This window comes from Halichoerus grypus, chromosome 2 (assembly GCF_964656455.1).
Source record: "Halichoerus grypus chromosome 2, mHalGry1.hap1.1, whole genome shotgun sequence".
In the NCBI taxonomy this organism is placed as follows: domain Eukaryota; kingdom Metazoa; phylum Chordata; class Mammalia; order Carnivora; family Phocidae; genus Halichoerus; species Halichoerus grypus.
In genome coordinates this window covers 107,056,919-107,082,767 of record NC_135713.1, presented here as the reverse complement: position 1 = coordinate 107,082,767, position 25,849 = coordinate 107,056,919, and the positions used below count along the sequence as shown (strand labels likewise).

General features: G+C 36.8%; 2 protein-coding genes and 1 pseudogene across 6 annotated transcripts in view; 1 reads left to right on the top strand and 2 right to left on the bottom strand.

Annotated features, from left to right (window-relative positions):
* ERCC8 (ERCC excision repair 8, CSA ubiquitin ligase complex subunit) overlaps positions 1-14,997 on the bottom strand; it is a 63,819-nt gene extending 48,822 nt beyond the window's left edge. For 2 of the 5 annotated variants that reach the window (XM_078067287.1, XM_036101080.2), the window contains exons 1-3: positions 14,846-14,997; positions 5,859-5,954; positions 754-855 (exon numbers count right to left, since the gene is read on the bottom strand). In XM_078067287.1, coding sequence (XP_077923413.1) covers positions 754-855; positions 5,859-5,954; positions 14,846-14,922 — 275 coding nt within the window. In that variant the 5' untranslated portion in view covers positions 14,923-14,997. The remainder of the gene's footprint in view (positions 1-753; positions 856-5,858; positions 5,955-14,845) is intronic. The other 3 variants (XM_036101076.2, XM_036101079.2, XM_036101077.2) reach the window with 2 other exon arrangements.
* A 78-nt stretch (positions 14,998-15,075) lies between these two features.
* Positions 15,076-25,849, top strand: part of NDUFAF2 (NADH:ubiquinone oxidoreductase complex assembly factor 2) — a 149,410-nt gene continuing 138,636 nt past the window's right edge. Inside the window, exon 1 of the mRNA XM_036101083.2 lies at positions 15,076-15,284. Coding sequence (XP_035956976.2) covers positions 15,158-15,284 — 127 coding nt within the window. The 5' untranslated portion in view covers positions 15,076-15,157. The remainder of the gene's footprint in view (positions 15,285-25,849) is intronic.
* On the bottom strand, positions 23,056-23,743 carry LOC118541429 (divergent paired-related homeobox pseudogene; annotated as a pseudogene).

Sequence of the window (25,849 nt, the reverse complement as noted above, 5' to 3'; positions counted from 1 at the left end):
CAAGAAACAATCGCAAATCTCCTCCCAAATACTCCATGGACTTATGTACCTATTCTAGTGCTTTGGGAAGAGCTTTAATACAGAGTGATTGTTGACATTAAATGTTCATGAAATTTTTCCTCTTGAAAGCATTTTCCTAACACCCTTTCTTCCTGTTAACTCAAAGCTGTGCTCAATATTGGATCAGATACAGGCGACAAGGAAGAATTAAGTAGCCATTATGAACAAATTACAACAGTCACAAAACATCTTTCTAGATGCTTAAAAATAATTCTCACAAGACTGGAAAGGCAGTAAAGAATAGTCAGGAGACTTAAGACAAAGAGAGGTATGTTAAGTTAGACAGCTTTGAGTAAGTAGAGAGATAAGATGGTTGTGTATAGGTGTGTATATGTGTGTGTATGGTGAAGGACTGCCAGTATATTTACTGCTTCTAGCCATTAATCTTTTTGTTCTATGAATATAATTTGAAAAATATAATTTTTGTTTATAATTAGCTGAAAGACATAAATTTTATGCTAAGTGGTACTAAAAACTATGATTAGTTACTGCGGTGTGCTAAGTAGGTATACAACAAAAGGACATAATCAAAACTTTTTATTTTCAAGAAAATGTCAAAGGATATCCATGTGAAATGTGACATTTGAACAAGTTGCCTGAGACAATCATATGACTGCTATTTTCATGTTTTGCATTTGAAGCAAAAAGTATTAAAATGTTTATAAATTCATGAATTACATTTTTAATACACACCTGCCAACGGAACACACTGCTTTACATGTGTAATAAGGTTGTCTGCTGGAGTTCTCAAGATCATAAAGTACAATCACACCATCTGAACCACCTGATAACATGCTAATAATAAAAAAGTTCACATTAATTTGTCATTTTATGTACTTCATTTATTATATACTGATCCACAAACACCCAAATGTATTATGCCCACAAATACAGAGTAAATCTTCGTTAATAAAGATTTTTAATAAAGTAAAATTCCTCAACCTAGTATTTGTAGAATATAGAAAGTTTCAATCTGTGACCATTTAAAGTTCACCTTTATAATTCCAAAAAGGACAGTAGAAACAAGATGGCAAAAGATCTATCTTAATTAAGAAAGTAAAATATTATGAAGTCATTCTTAATGTCCTAATTAAAATTGTGATAAATGAAAATGGAATCAGTGAGACCAGCTGTTACTGATGCTAGCTATCTGACTCTGGGCATGTTACTTCACCTGTCTAAGTCTTCAAACATTTCTGAAAAAGGGTACATTTTCATCTAAGTCATAAAGACGATGTAAAGATAAAAGTTATATGCAAGTGAGTTTTATACTGCCTCATAAAAAATAAATGATTAATAAATATTAGATTTAGTATTAAAAACACATTTACTCGCTTTATTCAACTTTGTGCACTTGAAATATGTTAGGCACTCTGCTAATATAACTGTCCACAAGACAGGCATAGTTTCTGTCTTTCCAGAGTCTACAATCTAGCAGGAAAGACAAACAGATCTATGAATTTATATGTCTAAATGAAGAATTGCTATTTGTTAATCTTATTGCTCATAATCAAACCTCATGTTGCTGTCGCTCTACTCATTCTGGTTCTCTGATTTTACTCTTTGGTAAATTCCTAAGAAAGGGCTAATGAGAGCAACAGGCCCTGAATTCTTGTATGTTATTGACAATTTGTCTGTTCTTTTGTACTTGAAAATCAGTCTGGCTGGATATATATATAACCCTTGAGTCACATTTTATTTCTCTGAACATCTGAGATAAGAAACTTCATTTCTTTGGGAATAAAGCCCCAAAGCAGTTTAGTTAAAACAGGATTTTCTTTCTCTTATATCTAGTTTTAGATCTTATTTATTTTAGGAAACTTTTCTTGGATTATACCTTTAATATTGACTCTGTTCTCTTCCTTTGGGTTTCTTCTCTGGGAATTCCTATTAAATGTATGCTGGATCTTCTCTATCTCCCACATATGTCCCCATCTCTTGAATTATCTTTCTCCATTTCTTCTTGATTTTTAAAAATATCCTCCTTCTACCTTCTATTTCTAAGCTATTACCTCTTGTATTCATTTGCTTGTGTTCCTTATGCTTTAGTCTTCATTTCTGAAACATTTGCCTTTTATTTCTAATTTTTTCTTGAGTTTGTTCATCTCATTTCTGAGTTTTCTTAATTCCAACTTATGTTATTCTTTCAGATCTTGTATCTTTTTAAAATGACTTTTAGCTAGTTTTAAAATATTAGGTTAGAGTTCTCAACTATTTCACAGAAATATCTTTCTGGCACAGCTACACTATCTAAAGGGGCATTACTTAGTCTCTTTGTTCTTATACTAATTTTGAATGGACTTTGATTTTAATCCTATTATTTTGCTCATATTTATACGAAATTTTCTTAAACTTCTAGAAAGGAGTCTTGGTTTAGAATAATATTTAAATGTTGTATCTCTAGAATATCTTCCTCTTCCTTTTTTATAAGATGTTCAATACATGGCACCCCACTTTTAGAGATTTCTTGGTTCTGTTCACCTCCTCAATTTTTATCTGGGCCATCTTTTCCCTTTGTTTCTATTGTCCCTATACTGCTCAGTTTGGATTCTATTCTGAGCAGTTTCTCCTCACTATAGGGTTTTGCCCTTTAGGAGATCTTAAGTTGACAAGCTGGAGAGATCAGTGGGCCCAGACTGCTCCAGCCCCTGCCAGTCTTACTGTGAAGCCCTTAATCATTGGGAGGAGGTCATCCTCTCCCCGTGTCACCCCCTGTAGTCAAATTAGCTTGCTGAACTTCCAAGTAACGTTGGTTATTTTGGAGTTATCAGGTCTACTAGATGCTCCACTGGTTTTCACTGTCTCTTCTGATATAGATGCTGGTACCACACAGATCTTGTAAATATGGATGACTTGTTCCCACTCATCCATATTTTGTGGGTTGTGGGGATATTTGATCACTTACACTTGTTCTAAGTGTTATACATTAATTTTTTTATATTACCCTCTTTAGTTTCTTTGTTAAAGTGCAAGATAAGGAGCTTGTGCCACACATGAACACAATTCTATCTTCACTAAGAAAGTCTTGTTATGAAAAATAAATTGTGTGCTTAGTGATGTACTAAACTTACATTCTGTACAAGCTTATCTTGTTAACCAGTTACAAAGGGTTCATGAACCAGTGGCATGTCCAAGTAGCACTGATTTATAGACTTGTTTTAAGAAAAATTCAATACCAATTTGTAGAACAATAAGGTTTATTTAAAAGTAATTCTTCAAAGTTCTTTGCTCAAACAGTTCTAAAAATCTGATTGGGGGTAGTAAAAAAAGACAGCAAGTAATGCCATGCTAAAGTGTTCACCACAAAACTTTTGTAGTTAACTAAGTATTTATATAGGAAAATATTTATAAATTTTAACAACTACAATTTTTATTTTCATTGATAGAATTTTGCAGCTTATTTGGACACAACTATGAGTTACATGTATACCAAAACCAGTTCTGAAAATATTTTTGCTTCCTATTTGAATTTTGTGAAATACTTTTTTTTTTTTTTTACCATGGCACATGTATTCTCAATGCAAAAACAAAAAATTATATTCAAAGGTGAACATCTTAACTGAATTTAAATTGTATTTGTAGTAATGTCACATGCTTCATCTTTGCTAGAATGATTTCCAAAAGCTTTCCTTGGATTCTGTTAATTGGTTGAAACAATTGAACCACTATTGGAATTAAATGATTCTGTATTTGAAGGATCTGTGGACAATGACATTATTTAACTGTGAGGTTATTATTCTGCTCATAGGGTAATTACAGTAAGAGATATAACGTCATGTTTTTATATGGACAAGAAAACCTGGTATTAAAGATGAACAACAATAATTTAGAAGAATTTAGAAGATATCAAAGAAAATTCAAGCTTCACAGAATGATATGCAAATGTACTTTATGCAATTGCACTTGTTAAAACATTATTTTCAGGGAGACTTCTTAAAATAACTCCTAACTTTGGAAATAAATGCTTCTTTACCAGATGTGTATATTCTGGTTTCTGGTTTTCAGTGATATCACTACAACTCTCATGGTGGTTGGTAAATATTAAAAAGTATTTTGAGCAAATTATATGTGCACTGACTTTCTTAGGAAAAACATGAAGATTTAATTTTCCATTAAACATATATTTTGCTTTTTATTACTCTCTTTGCTGCCTAAAGGATTTAATGCAAAATACAAGTCTTGGCAAACAAATGAAATAGTTAGACTTCACTACAGTGAAGTGTAGTGAGAATCTTGACTTTTCTCAATATGCTCTGCAAAAAGACTCCTCAGCCTGTATTTCTCACACATATTTTATGCACATATAATCTGAGAAATCAGATTTCTCATCTTTCTCATTGACTCTGACAGCTGGTAACCTACTGGCTTCATGTACTTCACAAGTTAGACAAATGATCTCTATTCCAAATGGCTGGCTGGAGAAGCAGTACTGAATATCTTTTCCACCAGCACCCATGACCAAAAGAAATCAGTTATCCCTTTCTGTTTGTGCCATTGTTTTATAAGCAAATGGCCCTCAGCTGACCTTGAATGGGAGGTGTTATGTTGCGTCTGGAAAAGTTCAGAACGAAGAAAAGAATTATCGCTGATCATCTTTTAGATTTAACCATGTGCTAAAGTGAGAATGTGTTCACTGTACATGTTTCCCATATACTACTAGGTGGGACTATGACAGTGGCTGAAAATTAAAACCAGAATTCTTCAAACCTGTCTGGTTCATTTTAATGTAAATAATAATAACACTTCATTATAATATAAGAACTCTGGGGCAATGCTAAACACATGATACAACAAACTTCAGTTACTGTTACACTTGTTCTAATTACAGACCACATGAAGCTTTTTGAACTCTCTTGTAAGAGTAATAATGGGATCAAGATGTTTTAAGTGGGGGGATGGCATGTTCATAGTTGCATTTTTTTCTTTTACTTTTTTTTAAAGATTTTATTTATTTGACAGAGAGAGACAAAGAGAGAGAAGGAACACAAGCAGGGGGAGAGGGGGAGGGAGAAGCAGGCTTCCCGCTGAGCAGGGAGCCAGATGTGGGGCCCTGGGATCATGACCTAAGCTGAAGGCAGACACTTAACGACTGAACCACCCAGTCGCCCCAATATTTGCATTTTTCAAAGCACTCCAGCTGTTGTATGGAAAAGGACTGAAAGGAGTAAAAGTATAGGTGATAATATTTTTGATTAAGAGGAGTAGAGGCAACCATTTATGATATGCCAGGTCCTATGCTAATCATGTTACACATATAATCTCAATTAAGTTACAACAAACTTGTTAGGTAGCTGTTATTGTTAGCATTGTATAGCTAAGGCAACTGAGAATTAAAAAGGTTAGGTCAATTGCTCAAGGTCACTTAGCTGCTAAGTGATAAAGCCCAGAGGAGCTCAAATAAAGGTCTGGATTACTTCAAGCTTAATCTTCCAACATATAGTTTCACTTTTTATATTCTATTTGTTTTCCCATTAGACTCCTTCAGAGTAGCAACTCTGTTTTAAAATGGTACCTAAAGCACACACCCCAGCACTTAAAAGCCCTCCGTATCCAAAGAAGTTCAATGTCTGTTACAATGAATATATTTATATAAAGTAGTTTGGAAATGTTTACCTGGAAACATTTTAAGGGTGTGATGTTTTGTATTTATTTAAATTATTAACATCAGACTTAAAATGCTACAATTTAGAAATTTTACTACTTTTTATGAAACTTTACATAAGTAACCTGAAAACAAGATTTTACTGCATCTCACTTTGAACAACAACAAAATGACTGTTTAAGTGTAATAAACTTACTATCTTGCTTCAATAGGTTCAATGTCAAGGGTGTTAACTCCACTGCCATGGATCCTTTCAACATCTCTGTCTTTGTTTAACTCCAGTCCCAAAACCCTTGAAAAAAATATAAAAATGGAAAGGGGGGAAAAGAAAGATAAAACTAAACAATGATAAAGTAATTTAAGCATTAAAAACATCCTTATTTCTCCAAAATTACATGTAGTACAAAAATTGCAAGTAATGCTTAAATCTTCTACTACACATTCAAAGGTATTTACAGATTTTTAAAGACCTATACGAATTTTAAAAAATGCCAACAGTACTAACAATTATATATAAAGAATTTCTCCAAAGCATTATCTTAAACTTCATTTAAAGGGGTACTTCATTAATTTTTATTAAGGTATTTAGAGACTGAAATAAATTTTCATGAACAAAAAGTTAAATTCTGGTATCTTAAACTTAACTGAGGACACCTAGTGGACAAAAGCTTAAATTACAGTACTTAAAAAAAATTTCCTGAAGTGTTTCTTATGCTTTAGGTAGAAACAAAATGACTATGTTCAATTCAACAATTAAGCACACTTTTTAAAAGCCAATTAAATATCTATAAAAAGATGAATAACAAGTACTCTTACAAATTAAGATGAATGAAATTTCTGATATTGCATAACTGTAAACCATCATTATGTATAGTGCTCATTACAATGACTAGTAAGTGTCCAGTGAATGTTAACTATTAGAATTTGTCTTAGTCTGTTGGATGTTAAAGAACATTTACATTAATTTAACTAGAATGATTTCTAAATTCATTACTGACCAACATGATGCTATCTATATGAAAATTTTTAGCCTATTTGTCAGTTTTATTTTTTAAAAATAACAATGCACAGTGCTAGAAAAAATACAAACTGATACTTTTATGTCCTCACAGTAGCAGTATTCATAATTATAAACATTTTAGTAATCATTTTAGCATATCAAATGTTTGATTTAAAGATATACACAGGCCTTTGTCTTCCGGAACAGTTTAGCCTTAGGTTCAAATATCCAGTCTAACATTTACTACTTTTCTGACCTTGATCAGTAACAGTAACAGCCAACATTAAGAGCCTACCATTTGCTGACACTGTGATTAGTGGTAATAAAAAGTGTAATAAGTGGTAATCTGAAGTGATGGATTTCCTAGGTGGTAGGTTATATTAGTAACTGCTCTTTCTGATTATAAAACTAAGACATAAGTAATTTGCCCAAGGTCATACATCTAATAATTGCTTGAACTTGGATCTGAACTCTGACACTTTCTCTCCAGACCATTATGCTGTTCTTCCATCTCTGAGCTCCAGTATTTCACCAGAAAACAATTTTTCACATTTTCTAGCGAATTCCCATTTCTTCTTAAAATATTTTTCTATTTTTCATTTTTATTTTATTTTACTTCATTTTTTTGAGAGACAGAGAGCATGCGTGGCGAGGGGGTGGGGCAGGCAGAGGGAGAAGGAGAGAGAGAATCTTAAGCCCCAATGCAGGGCTGGATCTCACAACCCTGAGATCCTGACCTAAGCCAAAATCAAGAGTCAGACACTTAACTGACTGAGGCACCCAGGCGCCCCTATTTGATGATTTTTCAATAATAACAGTAATCTGTGCTTCTTGTAACCAGTAAAATATCATACAAACATGGACAAAAGTAATCACCCCTTCCTTGAGTTCCTTTCTCTGAACAGTGAGAAATGTAGCTCCCACTATCATTAATATGTTTATTTATTTGATCAATGCCACTGAACGTAACCAATCTCCCATCACCAATACCATCTCCATCCCCAACAAGAAAATTGCTCACCAGGCTTGGGCTTTGATTTCTGCCTCCCCTAATACTCCTAATCACCTGGGCTTGTTAGTCCCCACAATCAGACTACCTCTTCAACCTGCTCAGGGTCTCCAATATCACTCTAAAGCAATCTAATCCCAGCCTGTGTATGGAAGCCTACCTCTGCCCAACCTAAAGACTTTAGGACTGAATTTTTAGGGAACTAAAAGGGGTTAAATGAAGGAAAGTAAGAGGGTAATATGATAGATAAACAAGGGGACGGTGTGTGTGAAAGGAGGCAAGGTGTGCAAAAAAGAGTTAACACAGCATGCCAGAGACTGCTATCCTTTAGAAAGCCTACTTGCAAGATTGGCCTTTGTCTGCTTCTGTGATTGCAGATTCTAATCATTCCTGGATAAGAATGGTTCACTGGGCCTAAACTATGTGGAGCCAACAAGGTGCTTTGTGATGAATACCTGCTTTCCTTCTGGGAGTCTGGAATTTTGGTACATGTTAAGTACATAGAAATTTTGGTTCATGCTCTAAAAGAAGAGATAAAGTCCTTCAGACAGAAGGGAAATGATATAAGAAAACTTGGGATATCAGGATTGAGGAGGGAGCAAAAGAAATGATAAATACCTAGGCAAATATAATTGACAAAGTATGCTTGATAGCTGAAAACAAAATGTATTAACATTATCTGATGGGGTTTACAATGTATGTAAATGTAATATGTGAGACAACATATATGGCGGAGGATAAAGAGTGATGAAGTTTCTATATGCCAAATGAGGCAGTAAAATATTGATTCTAAGCGGAGAATGAAAAGTGGGTATTTTATAATTCCTAGAGCAACCACCAAAAACAATCATATAACGAGATGTCACAAGAGATAAATTAAAATGGAATACTAAATAATGTTCAAATAACCCCCAAAAAAGCAGGAAAGGGGAAACAAAAATGTGGAGCAACCAGCACTCTCATCCACCACTGGTGGGAATGTTAAGCTTCTAGAAAACTACCAGTTTCTAAAAAGTGAAACACAGGCTCTAGTCATTCCACTGTTAGGCACGCAGCCAAGAGAAATAAAAGCACATATCCACACAAAGACTTGTGCATGAACATTCACAGCAGCTTTATATGTAATTGCCCAAAACTGGAAACATTTAAATGTCCATCAACAAGTGAATGGATAAACTGTGATATATCCACAGAATAGAACATTCCTCAACAGTAAAAAAGAATCAAAAGGAGAAACTTCAAAATAAATTATGCTGAATGAAAAGAGCCAGATAAAACATGATTTTATTTATATAAAATTCTGAATGTACAAGTAATCTATGCTGACAGTAAGCAGTGGAGTGGTTTCCTGGAGTAAAACAGCATGAAGCAGGGAAAGAAAGAAAAGAAGCATTACAAAGAGTTAGGATGAAATATTTGGCTTATGGATATTAGTTATTTTGATGGTGATGGTTTCAAAGCATATATGTATGTCAAAACCCATCCAGCTGTTTACTCATGTGCAGTTTATTGTTTGTCAATTACACCTCAAGAAAGTTGTAAAAAAAAAGTGGGGTAGGAATTGTAAACTTTGCATATCCGTGTTCACGCTTTTGCCCTTAATCATTGACAAAGAAGAACTTGGGGTAAATTAGAGTAGACATCTTCTTTAAATAAAATAGGACTGTGTAGTTGTTTAGTTAAGCAAACACATCACTTAACGAGGGGAATCTTTAAGAAGAAACACTACCTTAAACACTTTATTTCAACTTAAATATATAAGCAATCCTCATTTTGCACAGTTTGCAAACTAAGCACAGAATGCAAGTTACCATGATTTAAATACCAGACCCCCCAACAATATGGTTCAAAATTCAGTTACCATGGTATATTAATTGTGACTAATAGCACAAAGCACAAAGTTGGCTACTAGCTTTTCAGTCCACAAATCACTACAAAAATAACATGCACATCATAATTCGCGACCAATTTACATGACTTCTTTCAAAGTCTGCAGGTGATTGGTTACTGTACATTCGTCATTCAATTCACACAGAGCCTGCAAAGTTCTGTACTTCTGAGATAAACCCATACGAAATTTTAGAAAAATGGAGAATTAAAAGAGGGAATTGACATGGAGGTGCACCAAAAATATGCTAAGTGATAATGCTGGAAATAAAACTCCAATGGAATGTAAATGGAGTTACAGAAGAAATAGTTGATTGTGGAAATGTTGACACTTGTGGCCATTTGAGAATCTCTAGAGAAAGACTGAGGAAATCAATGCAGGTGAGTGAACTTATCCCAATAAATGAGGAAAAGTGGTCATGATGAGAAGGCTGAAGATGTCTGGGAGGAAATGACACTGGCAAAAACGTTCACATAAAAAACTCTCAGAGACATATTTCACGACATTGAAATGCAAAGGACAAAATGTTGGAATCTGATTCGGACTTAGAAAGAATGATAATTAGCCAAGATATAGAACAGATACTCAACTTGCATTAGAAGTTTTACAATGAGAAGACCAGTGCCACTCAAACTACTCTTGATTTCAGTTGGTTTTTTTTTTATTTTTTTTTTAAGATTTTATTTATTTATTTGACAGAGAGAGACACAGCGAGAGAGGGAACACAAGCAGGGGGAGTGGGAGAGGGAGAAGCAGACTCCCCGCAGAGCCGGGAGCCCGATGCGGGGCTCGATCCCAGGACCCCGGGATCATGACCTGAGCCGAAGGCAGACACCCAACGACTGAGCCACCCAGGCACCCCTTAAACAAAGAAATAACTGTAGTTCTCATTGTTTCTAATGTCTTATATTACCGTGTACTAATAATAGCTTTCCTATTTTTTTCATTTCTTGTATATTTAGGATGGACAGTAAAAGTTTACTGTTTGACAAAGAAATTTTAAATATCACAGAACAATAGTAATTGTTCCCTATCCACTGATTATTAAAATTACTTGCCATAGATTTTGCCTGGCACAATTATATTATAGATGTATAATACTATGGAAAGCAAGGACTGTCCGAATATTTGTATGCCAATTGTTTGAAGTAGAGTTAAACATGCTGAACAGAATGCCACATCACCTTTTTTTTTACAAACCATACCCATAACTATATGTATTCTATGATTTTCAAAAATAGGTTTTATTTGGAGAGCTGGGGTGACTTACTTGGTTGAGTGTCCGACTCTTGATTTTGAGTCAGGTTGTGATCTCAGGGTCGTGAGATTGAGCTCTGCATCAAGCTCTGCACTGGGCACAGACTCTGCTTAAGATTTAATTTAATTAAAATTAAAATATATGTTTTAGTCATTAACTTGTTATTTTAGTTGAGACAACATTTAAGGCATATGCCAAACAAATGAATATGGAATCTCAGACATGCAAAGCAATTGAATGTGGAATCTCTCTCAAGCAATGGTTGCCAATCCTGGCTATACATTATAATCACCTACGGAGCTTTAAAGAAATCCCAGTGTCCTGTACCAATTAAATCAGAATCTCTGGGGTTGGAACTTTGGCATGAATACTTTTTCCAAAGTATTTTTTCCAAATCACCCTATGTGATTCCAATATCATGGCAAAGCTGAAAAAAACTGTTCTTTTAATATTTTCCTCCAGTCTTTCATAGTATGATTTTCTCAATCATACCTCACTGAACAGCATTTTATTTTAAGCGATTTGTTTGGATTATTTCAAAAGTGGTCCATTTAGTTTTTATAAGAATAATAATTCTTTTTCATTTTGTATTTCATTAATTCTTATTAAAATGATGTAATCAGAATAATAAAACTGGCATTCTCAGGACTCGGGACAAATACTGATTTTTGATAAGCATATAAAGCAACTGGTGGGAGAGATGTGCATGGGATTACTAGATTATAGGCTTTTTAGCCCCAAGTGTTAAGTATGCTGGGGGAACCAGCATGTTTTACACAGGAAATGAAACCCATTCACAGATGGATTAATCTGGTGATCTTCTTTGGAAACATTCACTATTTCAAACCTTTACTTCTTCTTCTTTTTTTTTTTAATTTATTTATTTGACAGAGAGAGAGATAGCGACAGCAGGAACACAAGCAGGGGGAGTGGGAGAGGGAGAAGCAGGCTTCCCACGGAGCAGGGAGCCCGATGCGGGGCTCAATCCCAGGACCCTGGGATCATGACCTGAGCCGAAGGCAGACGCTTAACGACTGAGCCACCCAGGCGCCCCAAACCTTTACTTCTTCTAATGAAGAGGTTTAGGTCATGGAATTTTAACAAAGAGCGATACTTAGTTGCTTCCTCAGACCGAGGACTATTTGGGATTAAAAGACTCTGGAGACACCCAGTATTTTAGACCCTCAGTAGCTCACATGATTTAAATTATTACTGATATGATAAGACTTCTGAACATAGTAGAGAAAAAATAATGCTGCTTCTTTTCAAAAAAGCACAGATATTTTTACTAAAATTAAAGGTCTAACAGTCAAGTTCATTCATTTTCCAATGTTTAATTTGTTGATCCTAATGGAAGAATTGCAGAACTACTTGGTGGAAACAAGCTAAATTATCGGAGATTGACCAATTTTGATAAACATAAATTTTGAGTCTTTGAAATCATTGAAATAAAAACCTCTGGATATGTCTGTATGCTTTTATTAGAGTGGATCACTGAGCTGAATAGGAATTACTGTCAACTCTGCACTAATTGGGGTGGGGAGAGGGGGCCAACAGTAGATGCAATTTCTGAGATGCCATTTCTGAGATCAGATTATAAGGAATCTGGCTCCCATCTTGCTTGCCCTTTCTTGCTCTCTTACTTTCTTGTTTTGATGGAAGGCAGCTGTCATGTGATCCGAGAGGCCTATGTGAAAAATAACTGGAACTGAGGGAGACCTCTGGACCAAAGTCAGGGAAGATCTAAATCCTGTCTTGAGTGAGCTTGGAAATAGATCCTTCGAGAGTCAAGTCTTGAAATGACTATAGTCCTAGCCAATATCTTCATTTCAGCCTTCTGAGAGACTATGAGCCAGAAGACTCAGATAAGACACACAGATTCCTGACCTCTAGAACTTGTGAGATAATAAATCTTTTGTTACTTTAAGCTGCTAAGTTTTGGGGGGTACTTTGTTACCCACTCACTGATAAATTATGCTTGGGGTACTTTGTTACCCACCCACTGATAACTAATGCAGCAGGTGAGTTCTTCTTTTGGGATATTAGAAAAAAATCATGTCCATCAGTTTTCCAATAAGCAACTGTACTCTGCTTTTCTTTCCTTAAGTTTCTTTAAAAAGCCATCAGTGTTGGCAGTTCCCACTTCTTTTCCTGTCATTCTCCAACTCACTGAAATCTTAACTTTTATTCCCATGATTCTCTTAAAAATGCTCTTCCCAAGGTCATCAGTGATCACCCTGTTGGTTAAATATAATGCACACTTTTAATTCTTCCTTTATTCCTCATATTTCTTGAATGCATGCCATTCACTTAACATAAACTTTTCTAGGCCCCTTCTCTCATGTCTCTTTTTCTCACAGGGTTTAAGAAGACAATATACTAATAAGAAAATATGGGGGCGCCTGGGTGGCTCAGTTGGTTAAGCGACTGCCTTCGGCTCAGGTCATGATCCTGGAGTCCCGGGATCGAGTCCCGCATCGGGCTCCCTGCTCGGCAGGGAGTCTGCTTCTCCCTCTGACCCTCCTCCCTCTCATGCTCTCTGTCTCTCATTCTCTCTCTCTCAAATAAATAAATAAAATCTTAAAAAAAAAAAAAAGAAAATATGTATATAATACAATTTCAGTAGTAATAAATTGAATAGATAAGCAGAGTAATGGGAGGGAGAACCACTGAGAGCAAAGAACGGGGCGAGGGCCAGCAAATGACACATATGAGGGCTTCCTCTTCTTTCAGTTTAAGAGACACTTCGTTGCCCTGGTTTTGCTGCAACGGTTCATTTGTAGTCTCTTCTTCTGCCTAACTTTAAATGTTGATGTTTCTCAGATTTTCGGTCACTGAAATGCTTTTCTTACTCTACAAATAATGCCTGGATGATCTCATCTCCACCTCACTTCAAGTATCATCTCACATTAAAGATATCTCAATTTCTTCTAAGCAACAAATAAGTACATTCAACTTTCTCCTCTCTCCAAGTGAAAATCTTCACAGGTTCTTTGAAAGCAATATGGGAAGGGGTACCTGGGTGGCTCAGTCAGTTACGCATCCGACTTCGGCTCAAGTCATGATCTCAGGGTCCTGGGATCGAGCCCAGGGTAGGGCTCCCTGCTCACTGGGGAGTCTGCTTATCCCTCTCCACCTGGCCCTCCCCCCCCCCACCCCCGCTCCTGCTCTCTCTCTCTCAAATGGGTAGATAAAATCTTAAAAAAAAAAAGAAAGTAATATGGAAAATGTCCGTATGGTCAAGTTACATTCACTCTGCTACATACAAAGCACATATCTGGGAATCATTGTTGACTCCTCTCTTTTCATCATTCACTATATTCAACCAATTTACATAGCTGGTTGATTCTATTTCTTAAATGTTTTTTAAATATCTTCACTCTTTTCCACCCAACCACCATTTCCCAGGCTTCCATCTGCTCTCTTCTGGACAACTGGAACAGTTACCTAACTTGACTCTCACTCTTGCTCTCAACTTCAATCCATTCTCCAAGCAGATGACAAAATCCAATAGTTGTCACCTTCTTCTCATCTTCATACCTCTTCACCAAGCACACAAGGCTCTTTCTCACCTAGCCCCACACTACATCTCCAGCTTCATCTCTTGTCAATGGCCCCCTTGTCTGCTCTAGTCATGGTAAACTTTGTTCGATTCCTGGCCTATGCTCTACCCTTAACATAATGCTTGGCAAACAATAGGAGCTCAGTAAATATGTCGACTGAATGAATGAAGGAATCCTTGGAGAGTAGTTACTCCTTGGGGAGTGGGAAGGAAATGTAATGTGAGGGAAAAGGAATAAGATAAAAGGAAAGTATCTTCCCCAGAAGCCGCGTGCGCACCCACCAGCCTCCAGGTATGTAGAAGGCATCTTATTTTCGTAAGGCACAGAGCAGAAGAAATTAAAAGTCTAGTTTGGTGGCAGTAAGGTGATAGATAATGAGGCGGGAAAGTGGGAGGCAAGACTAACCACAGAAACAGGTCCAGATTTTAAATGGCCTGTTTGAGAAAAAAGTAAGGTTTTCGTTACCTCTGTGTGGACTCCGCTCTCCGGAGGCGAAGAGGGTCGTCCAAACCCGCTTGTCTCGCTAATAAAAACCCTAACATCCCGTTCCTTTACACCGGCCTGAAAACTGGACACCGCCATGACAGAGCTCGGAGGCCGGGCTGTAACAGTGGAGTCTCCCATTGGTCAAGCAAGGTGCCATCCGACCAATGGTGAGCGCCGTTACTAGAAGGGCGTGAGACTGGAGTGGGTGGGCGGGGTCAGCGGCTGGAGAGCGAGTGTGTTTCAGTCGTGGCGAATCCGGTAGCGATTCGTGCTTGAATCCCGGCGGACTGCATGGGTTGGTCTCAGGATTTGTTCCGCGCCTTATGGAGAGCGCTGTCAAAAGAAGCGAAACAGCAAGTGGGCACAGACCAGTTTGGGAACAAATACTACTATGTCCCCGAGTACAAGAACTGGAGAGGTGAGATTACAGCGAGCGCGCAACGTTTGCGCGGTCAGTAAATAAGGGGAACGTGAGCGCGTCTCGTAAACTAACACAGCGTGCGATGGCTGTGATGTCTCCTGGGGTCACAGCCCAGATTCGTTCACCCTGCCGCCCCTTCACTCTGAGCTGAGCGCTTGGCGCCGCGGCCCGGCCGCAGTGTGCCCGCCGTCCGTGGGTTGCAGCGCCTCGGTGAGGTGCCACCGGCCGCGACCCGCGCGAGCACCGCACCACACACGCAGCTCTCCTCCCCGGATCGAGAGCCCACCCGCAGACGACGCCCCGGCGCGGGTCCTGGCCATTGGGCGACACAGACAGGGACAAGTCCACGGAGGTCTTTTCCCAGAGGGCCTCAGGAAGGCAGGGAAGTAGCTTTTCTTCCTCCTGTGCCCTCCTGGCGACCAGGCCGGCTTGTGTAATGGAAGAGGTGCATCTTTGAGGGCCTCCGCTTTCCTCTTTCTTGGTGTTTACCTTTTCGGTAGCTCGGCGTTGGCCACACGCGTCACTTTCGTCCAGCTGTCTAAAGTAGGGCTGTGCACACTGTGGAGAGGGGTCCTCACAAGGTTTTATGGTACCTTTCCCACGAATTTGCACTCCAAAACCCCGTGGAGCTCACTTTAAGATCATTGCTCCAATCGTGGTGTTTCCTAGGATTCATGCAAAGTAGTGGAGTTTGGGGAGTTAGGGGGCGTTCCTGTCGGTTGAAATCATCTCACGTAGGAGCCGTTATAACCTCTACGATGTCGCTCCATCATCGCGATGCAAAAGATCTCAGGCTTTGGCATCAGAAGAGCTTGGGTTAGAACTTCAGCTCTGACACCTAATAACTGAGGGAAAACTGACAAAATATTTGTCCTCCCTGGTCTCTCAGTCTCCTCACTTGGAAGTTAGAGATGGTAATAATAGCAGTTACTGAGAAGCACTAAAATCTTTACAATATTGTGATCCATTCATTTCCGGTAGTTCTAGTCAAAGAGAATTACTCCTTCCTTACTTAGAGCACATGTAAATTGTATTTAGTGATTTATCTCTCAAAATTGTTTTGCCCAGCCTTTTTCTGTAACTTAATATCTAAGACTTGTTTCCCATTTAAATGAGCTTCTAAACTCTATCAGGGTAGGGAATATGTCTTTTTTTTTTTTTAAGTCCACAAATAACCTAGCGTGTTAATGGTGTTTCTTCACAAATTGCAACCAGAAGGAAAGATGTTTCTTTTCCATAAGTTGTCAGTAGCATTAAAAAATATGCAAAATGTCTATTGGCTTTTGTTATTGAAGTATAATTTACATACAGTAACACTTATCCTTTTTGGTGTATGGTTTTATGATTTTTTACAAATGCATAGTCCTATAACTATCACACGATCAAGATACAGAATGGTTCCATCACTCCCAAAATTCCCTCTACCCCTTAGTAGTTCATTGACCCTTACCTCATTAACCAGGCATTGGCAACCACTGATCTGTTTTAGGTCCCTACAATTTTGCCTTTTCCCAGATATCATATAAATGAAATTATGGAGGATGTAGTCTTTCAAATAAAACATATTTCACACACCGTAATGCAGTTAAGATTCATTTATGTGTCAGTAGTTATTCCTTTTTATTGCTAAGTAGTAGTTCATTTATGGATTTACCGAAGTTTATCCATTCGCTTGGGTAAATACCTAGGAGTGAGATTGCTGGGTTGTGCGCACATGTATGGAACTTTATAAGGAACTACCCCCCTCTTTTCCAAATTGGCTATATCATTTTGCATTCCTGCCAGCAATGTTAAGAAAATTCTGGTTACACATCCTCACCAGCACTTGGTATTGTCAGGTTTTTGTTGCTGTTTTTATTTTTATTTTAGCCATTCTATTAGTTGTATAGTGGTGTCTTATTGTGGTTTTGATTTTCATTTTCCTAATGACTGAAAATGTTGAGAATCTTTTTATGTGCTTATTTGCCATGCTTAGATCTTTCGTAAAGTATCTGTTCAACTCTTTTGACCATTAAAAATAATTTTGGATCGGGGCGCCTGGGTGGCTCAGTCGTTAAGCGTCTGCCTTCGGCTCAGGTCATGATCCCAGGGTCCTGGGATCGAGCCCTGCATCGGGCTCCCTGCTCAGTGGAAAGCCTGCTTCTCCCTCTCCCACTTCCCCTACTTGTATTTCCTCTCTCGCTGTGTCTCTCTCTGTCCAATAAATAAACAAAATCTTAAAAAAAATAATTTTGGATCAACTTCATTGTACCATTTCAATGAAAATACAATATGATTGAAGAAAGATTTAAATTAACAAAATCGTGTATTCTAAAACAACATAATTTGTTAGTCAAAGGATATGTTGGTCTTTAATGTTATTATAATACCAAATTGTTTTCCAAAGTGATTATAAATTTATACTTCTATCAGCTTGATATTTGGAATTCATGTACTCTTGGCTGTGAGAAAATGAGGCTTTTATTGATGATGTAGGAGAATCATTGTATGCTGCTGTATAACATATCTGTGTTGCTCAGTTCTTAGATAATTGAAGCCTGTGGCACAGACACATATTATGTTCTGTAAATACTGTTACACATTTCCTAAGCCTTCCACTATACATAGGGGAAATATCTTTAGTTTGTTTTAATGCAAGTTTTCCAAAAATGAGTCATCTAACTTTATTTCCTTGGTATGAAAGATGGTTTTTTAGAGGTCTCCTTGAGTTTTCTTTGAATTGAATGAATTGTTGAGCATTTAACACCACCATTGAAGAGTATTTAAGAACTCTTTAGAGGAAATGACTTTTTCTTTTAATTCAGTTAGTTAGTGTGGCACCAGTCATTAAAGAACTACTATACTTTCCACATAGGATATTATTTAATGAGAGCAAAGATACTTATGCAATTTAAAATAAATCTCTGGAGTATTGTCCAGTCAGCTGAATTTAAGTTTAGGATTGATTGTTGAAATTTTAACTTTTTTTTTTGAAAAAAAAAAAAAAAACATATTGGCATCTCAGGATAAAAAGATTGTGAAGATAGCGTTAGTTGGCATTTTAAATAAAAAGATGTTAATCAACATATTATTATTGGAAGTTTGCTTGCTCTATGGAAGATTACTTAGTAAAAGATTCCCCAAATAAACTTTGTCTAGAAATTTCCTTTGATATTGCACCCTTTTTATTTATACTATCTCTGAGTTTTTATACATCTGGTTCCATTTAGCTCATGTTTCAAAACGAGTTCCCTTCCTAAGGTAAATTCTTGTATACTTAATTCTGACTAGAACGTCTTTTAACCTTGTTTTATTATTTTCATCTTTATCTTTTGCACATTTATTAAACATCTGCACCCAGTTAAAACTAGCAAGTTTATTAGTGAAAGACTCTTTTGAGTTGTTAATTTCCTAATAGACATTGTGAATGTCCAAATTTGGGAAGGAAGGTGAATATCGTGCATAATTTGCAAAAAACAAAGTTTGGAGTATTGTGTTTGGCTCTGGATACCACACTTTAGGAGAGATGATTGAAAATCTAGAGTGTCCAGACAGGAGTAGTTATGAAGATGAAAATTTCTAGAAATTGTATCTATGACTATTAGCTGTGAATTTTGAGGAAATTTATCCTGTGAAGAGAAGATTTAGGAGCAGCTTCAGATATTCGGAAGATTGTTGTATAGAAAAGGATTAGGTTCATCTATGCAGCCCTTTAAATCAGAACTTAGATCAGAGGGGAGATGTTTACCTTTTTTGAAGAAATAACTTTCAGCCTATTAGAGTCATGCTAGAAAAGGAAGAGAGTGCCTTGTGTTTAATTGTAGCTGAGAGAATTTAGGGAGATAAGGAGCTGGACACATTTGATCAGCACCTTGAATGATAAATACAATTTCAGAAAGAGTGGTTGAAGAGCATTCCCAGTCAGGGCTAAGAAGGGCTAGGAAACACGACAGAAACTAGAAGGTAGTCCCATGCTGGTAGGCTTCAGTGGAGAAGAGCTAGAGAAAGCTGTTTTAGTGAGGGGATCGACAGGGTCAGATACTAGATGGCCTTGAATACTTTGAGTTTGAAGTTTGCAGTTTATTCTCTAGCTGGTAGGTAGCCATTGAAAAGCTTGTGACATGATCAGAGCTCTTAAAGAAATGACTCCAGAAGCCCTGTAGAAGGTGAGCTAGAGGGGAGAGGGAGGAGCTGAAATACTATTTGGTGGAAGCATTGCTAGATTGACTGTGATTCTGGAAAGAGATGTTAGGAGACTCAAGTGATGGGAATGGAAAGAAAAGGTTTTTGGTTTTTTTTTTTTAAGATTTTATTTATTCATTTGAGACAGAGAGAGAGAGCATGAGCAGGGGGAGAGGTAGAGGGAGAGGGAGAAGCAGACTCCCCGCCGAGCAGGGAGCCCGATGCGGGACTTGATCCCAGGACCCTGAGATCATGACCCGAGCCGAAGGCAGACGCTTAACCGTCTGAGCCACCCAGGTGCCCAGAAAAGTTTTGATTTAGCAAAACTTTTGAACTTGGTAATTACTTAGACTGGTGGAACGGGAAAGAAAAGATGAAAGGCCAAAGATGATTTTGTTTCAATTCTGGAGAGCCTGTGGATTATGATGTACAGATTCATGCAAATAAAGGCTTAAGAGGGACAAATGCAAATAGAGAAGTAGGCTTTAGGGTGGGTTGGTAAGAGAGTAAGTGATATTTGTTATAATAGGACAACTGTATAATCAGGCAATTATATACTCAGATCTGCAGTTCCGAAGATGTTAGTGATTGAAATGCAGATTTGGAAGCCACCTTTATATAGGTGATACCTAAAACTGTAGGGATATTTGAATTCAAGTAGGGAGAGAGTAATCGTAAGATGATGTTAAGAGGCGGGAACACTGTCATTTCAGGGGCTTCCCATTCAAGGAGGAATATATCCACACTACCTGGCTGACATTCATGACCTTTGAGTCCATCCTGAAAGTGATGTTTGTCTATAATCTAATCTTTAGATCAATAATTTTATAAGAAGCATAGATATTTATGCTATTAGAACTGAAAGCTTACATGATTTTTACCAGGGACCTGAATCAGATAATAGTTATTTAATTGTAGTTATTTTAATTTTCAGCACTCAGAAAAAAATAAAACTTAATTGAACAAAGCTATTTAGGAGTTATATTTAGACTGTTACTTTTCGTGATACTGAGCTTCAGTTGATGTTCCCAAAACAGAATTGGTTGGGGGCAAGGCAGGGATAGCAACAGACAGTAGATAACAGTGATGCCTTCTTTCAGAATCCGGGATGGTAGATAGATTTATTTTTGGAATACATTTTTAAAAACTGTATAAACCCTCATTAGGGCTTTTTGCATAGTGAATTGTTTACACTAGGCTACTAGCAGTGATTTTCAAATTGTCATATTTTAATAATTATGAAATAAATCTATTCAACTTCAACATTTTAATAGAAAATCTTACATTCTAAGGGATTTTTTTCATTTTGTTCTCAGTTCTTTAATGAAGCATTATTTGTACATTTATGAGAATTGTGAGCAAAGAAAAATTTGTACTAAAGTTTTCATGAAAGCATTTACTGCCAGATAATATCTTGTATACTTTCTAATTTATATGGGTATATTTAGACTCACATGTATTTGGATTATCAGTGTGTCAAACACATTATTTATAATAACATTTCCTGAATTTTGCATTTTAAGCTTTTGGTTAAAAAAAAAAAGTCTTTTAAATACAGAGTTCTCAAACACTTCTGAGAAGCCAGTTCAGAAGAGGTATAGACCAAACTTTAAAAGTAATAATTTTAAATTGAAGTTTGTGGATCTAAAATTGAATTTTATTTAAAATTGAAGGGTATTTTGTATCAGTTCTATGTGGTTCCTTTTTTTAAAAAGAATGTTATAGTAATTTGATTTAACCTTTTGTTCTAACCAGAGAATCACTTCCATTTTATTTATTTATCCTTTTATTTATTTTTAACTATTGAATTAAGAAATATTTCCAGACATAAAAAGTAGGGAAAATGAGGGGCGCCTGAGTGGGTCAGTTAACTGAGGGTGGAATTCTTGGTTTGGTTTTGGCTTAGGTCTGTGATCTCAGGGTCATGAGGTCTAGCCCTTTGTCAGGCTTTGGGCTCCGTGGGGAGTCTTCTTAGGTTTTTCTCCCTCTCCTTCCCTTTCTGCCCTTCCCCCTGTGCATATTCAGGCTCTCCTCTCTCTCAAATAAATGAATAAATAAATAAAATCTTTAAAAATAAAGGTAGGGGGGACCTGAGTGGCTCAGTCGGTTAAGCGTCTGCATTTGGCTCAGGTCATGATCCCAGGACCCTGGGATTGAGCCCAGAATCAGGCTCCTTACTCAGTAGGAGCCTGCTTCTCCCTCTCCCTTGGCCTGCTGCTCCCCCTGCTTGTGCTTTTTCACTCACATGTTCTCTCTCTCAAATAAGTAATTAAAATCTTAAAAAAAAAAAGAGAGAAAATGATAAAACAAACCTCCATGTACCCATCATTCACTTTCCCAGATATCAACTCATGGCTAAATTTTATTTTCTCCCTGGCTCTACTCATCTTTCCTTTTATTTTGAAGCAAATACTAAATATGATGTCAGTTTACTTGTAAACATCTTAGATTATGTCTCTGAAACACAAGGCTCCACTTTTTAAATATGACAGTAATCATCATCTCATATAGAAATCAACAATTCCTTAACATCATCAAATATCCTTTTTGTCACATTTCCTTGATTGTCCCTGGCCTTGTTGATTGATTGATTTGTTGACTTATTTTTGCAATTTATATAAATTTAGCTCCAAACAATCTTTATAATTGCTAGTATGTTTTTAAGTCTCTTGAAATTTGTAAGTTCTCTTTTTATGTTGATTCCCCTTCCTGCCCCCCACTTTCACACACAGACCCCTGCTTTTTTGGGAGTGGGTGTTGAAAAAAAGTAACTTTTTTTTTTAATGATGGCATGAATCCATTTATATTTGTTGTAGTAAGTGATTTATTTAGTCTTACTTTAGTCATCTTATTTTTTATGCTTTCTGTTGGTTATGTTTTCTTATTCCTGACTACCCTCCTTTGATGACTTTTGCAACATATCCCTTATTTTACTTGAAAGTGATTGTACCAAGGGATACCTATATTAATGCTGTATGCCTGTGGCTTCTCATAGGGCTCTGGTCAAATTTTTCTGGGAGAACTATACTCATTACTCAGGATGCTTCACTTTTAGCCTCTGCAAGTAGAAATCTTAAGAATGCCAATATCAGGTCAGATTTTCTTTTTGACCTTCGACTTTGATCTCAGACCTGCTGCTTACTTTTTTTTTTTTTTTAGTCTCATTGTATATATTTATTGAGATATAATTTAAAAATTGTCTCCAGCTTTACTGAGATACAAGTGTAAGGTGTATGATGTGTTGATTTGATACATTTATATATTGCAAAATGGTTACTGCCGTGGCATTAGCTGATGCTTCTGTCCTGTCATGTGATTTTTTTTTTGTGGTGTATGTTATACAATATTACAGTTCTGTGTCTTTGGATGAATTTATACATGCAGGTTCCTGCCATCCGAATTACAACATGAAACATCCCCATCGCAATAGTTTGTTGAGCGACTCTTGCCACTCAGTTCCACCCCACGGGCACTTGTGGGTCTTGTTTTCTTTTCACGGAGCCTGTTTTTGAAATGCCTCCATGTTGCGTAGATCTGGACTCTGTCTCTCGTCCGGAATTATTGCGAATCGTTACAGTAGGTGACCTTTTGTGTCTGGCTTTGCTCACTAAGTTCTTTGTGGAGATGAAGAACCCAAAGAATTAGCAGTGAAGCTTGTGGAAAGAATTTGGGATTCCATAATGGGAGTAGATATTAGGATCTCGGCAACAGCCGAAATGGACTATTTTGTGGCCAAAAGAATGGTCTGGGAGAGCCTTAAAATTGGAGCATATGCTGAGTTGGAAGGAAGGAATGGGGTGATCTGTATAAACCAGGGAAGCAGGGTAGGCACCATCGGGGGCTCCTGGATCGGCATCCGTGTGTCTCTTGGAAGAGCTGGTCTTGACTTCCACCCCAGCTAATTGCTGTTGTTTGGCTTTCCTGACTTTTGCTCTGTGGTTCTTGAACCAAACCTGCAGGACGGTGGGATGTATCTCCAGTTTCGAGGCCATTTCTTTCTGAAGGCTGGGAGCAGGGTATGGGTTCTTGCTGAACAAGAATTCCAAATCTGCCAGTTGTTTCTCAGTGAATATGGTTCGTTTCCTTTGTGAATGTTTCTGATCCTTTCCTTTAGGAAGGTCCCCTGCGCCTACCATCCCATCTAGCTGGGTCCCCATGCTCTGGTCCTGTGTCCTACTTTCTTTTTTTTTTTTTAACCATTTTTTTGCCCTGTGCTCTCAGGCCTGTTGCTCTAAGCTTGGGGTTCTCTCAGAATTTTTTTGGGGGGAAGACTTACAGAGATTCTTCCAGTGTGGCTTGTATGTCTGTTAGCTAGCTCATAAGCCAGTAAGCATTCTTAAATTTGCCTTCCAGCTCATCCTGTACCATTCATTAATTTCTCATGTACCAAATATTTATTCAGCACTGCTGTATACAAAACATACCTGTTTTATGTATTTCAGGTCTGTTTGCCTCAGTTTCTGGCCTTTTGATGTAGCTTCATCCCCCACTTATATTTTGAAAGATATCTGAGGTAAACAATCAATGGCTATTTTATTATTATTTTTTAAAGATTTTTTTTTAAGTAATCTCTACACCCAACGTGGGACTCAAACCTACAACCCCAAGATCAAGAGTGGCACACTGCACCGACTAAGCCAGCCAGGTGCCCCAATCAATGGCTGTTTTAAACTGAAGTTTTTTCCTCCATTTTGTTCTCAATTTAGCATAGCCTCCAGTCATTTTAGTAATGGTCACATTAATGATAACTACCATTTAAGTGCCAACTCTATTTCATGTCTTTACAACACCCATATAACTAGGGATTATTATCCTCTTTTTCAACATGAGGTGATTGTTTCATTTCTGAATACTTAAATAAGCTTCATGTATACATGTTTGGGTACAGAGTAGGTACTCACAAAACAGCTGTTTGATGAATTGAGATATTTATGGATCCAGAATTATAAAAACAAAAACAAAGCAAAATTTTAAAAACCACAGGAAATGATGAAGTTGTTTTATAAAATCTTAAAACAGGTGATTAAAGGATATATGCTTTTTATTTATGATGAATGGCCAAATTATTCTTCACGGTCTAAAATGCTCTCATTAGAAATAAGCATATCTTTTCCATAACTTTTCTAATGTGGTTCCAGTTGGACTTAGCTTAGTCAGTGATCTTCCAAACTTAGTTTTATTGCTAGCCTCAAACATCTGTTAAGATACCCAGTCTTATTTTTTTCCCATAAGGGTGAATATATCATCATCTGATAATCCAAAACCTGCATCATCTACTGTTACATACAATTACAGAGTTGCTTTGTTTTTGATGTTGTTGCCTCAACCTGTTTGTATTTAGTATTTAAATATACTAAAAACTATAATGAATTAGTACTTGGTTAAGATGTTGTTATTAAGAACCAGACAAATCACGTGGTCAGAATTATTAAATAAGGTGTGTCTTGATTTTGAAGGTAATTGGAAGATCATGGTACAACTCTTTAATGTAGATAGTCTAATATTTGGGAAATAACAAAAACATTTCAGATTTTTCCAGCAGGTGGCAGCATTGTTTAAAATATTTGTAGGGTGCCAGTTTATTAAACATTTTTCTTTGAGCTGATTTTTGAATGAAGCATCTTTTCTCTAAAATAATTGGATTTAGGGGCACTTGGCTGGCTCAGTGGGTTAAGCGTCTGACTCTTGGTTTCAGCTCAAGTCATGATCTCCGGGTCCTGGGATAGAGCCCTGTGTATGGCTCTGTGCTCAGTGGGGAGTCTGTTTCTCCCTCTCCCGCTTCTCCCCCATAAATAAATAAATAAATCTTAAAAAATAAATAAAATAAAATAATTGGATTTATATTTTTTTCCTCTAAATAAACCCTGCACTACTGCTTTATAAACTGCTAACTCTTAAGGATTTTAAAATGACACTGTGAATTTTTCCTAGTCAGTAATGAACAACGATATAAATGGCAATTGTATTTTGAAGAATTGACCAAAAATTTAAAAAATAATACATATAGTTTTTAGAATAGGAAGCGATATTCTATCTTGAGTTTGTCAGAGATCACAATGTAATCATTACCATGGACATCATCAAATTGATAGAATACCCTAAAATGTTTTATGATATTAGCTAAAATAAGCTTTTCCTTAAGGGATATCTAGAAGAAGTTGAACTTACTTTAAAATACCTTGTCGAATATAAAATAATAATTATAAACTTTTTATATAGGTTGTCTCAGGGTGGTCTGAAGGTTGGATTTTTAATTTTCTGATCTTCATTTTATTTTATTTTTTTTAAAGATTTTATTTATTTTTTTATTTGCCAGAGAGAGAGAGAGTACAAGCAGGGGGAGCGGCAGGCAGAGGGAAAGGCAGGCTCCCTGCTGAGCAAGGAGCCCAATGTGGGACTCG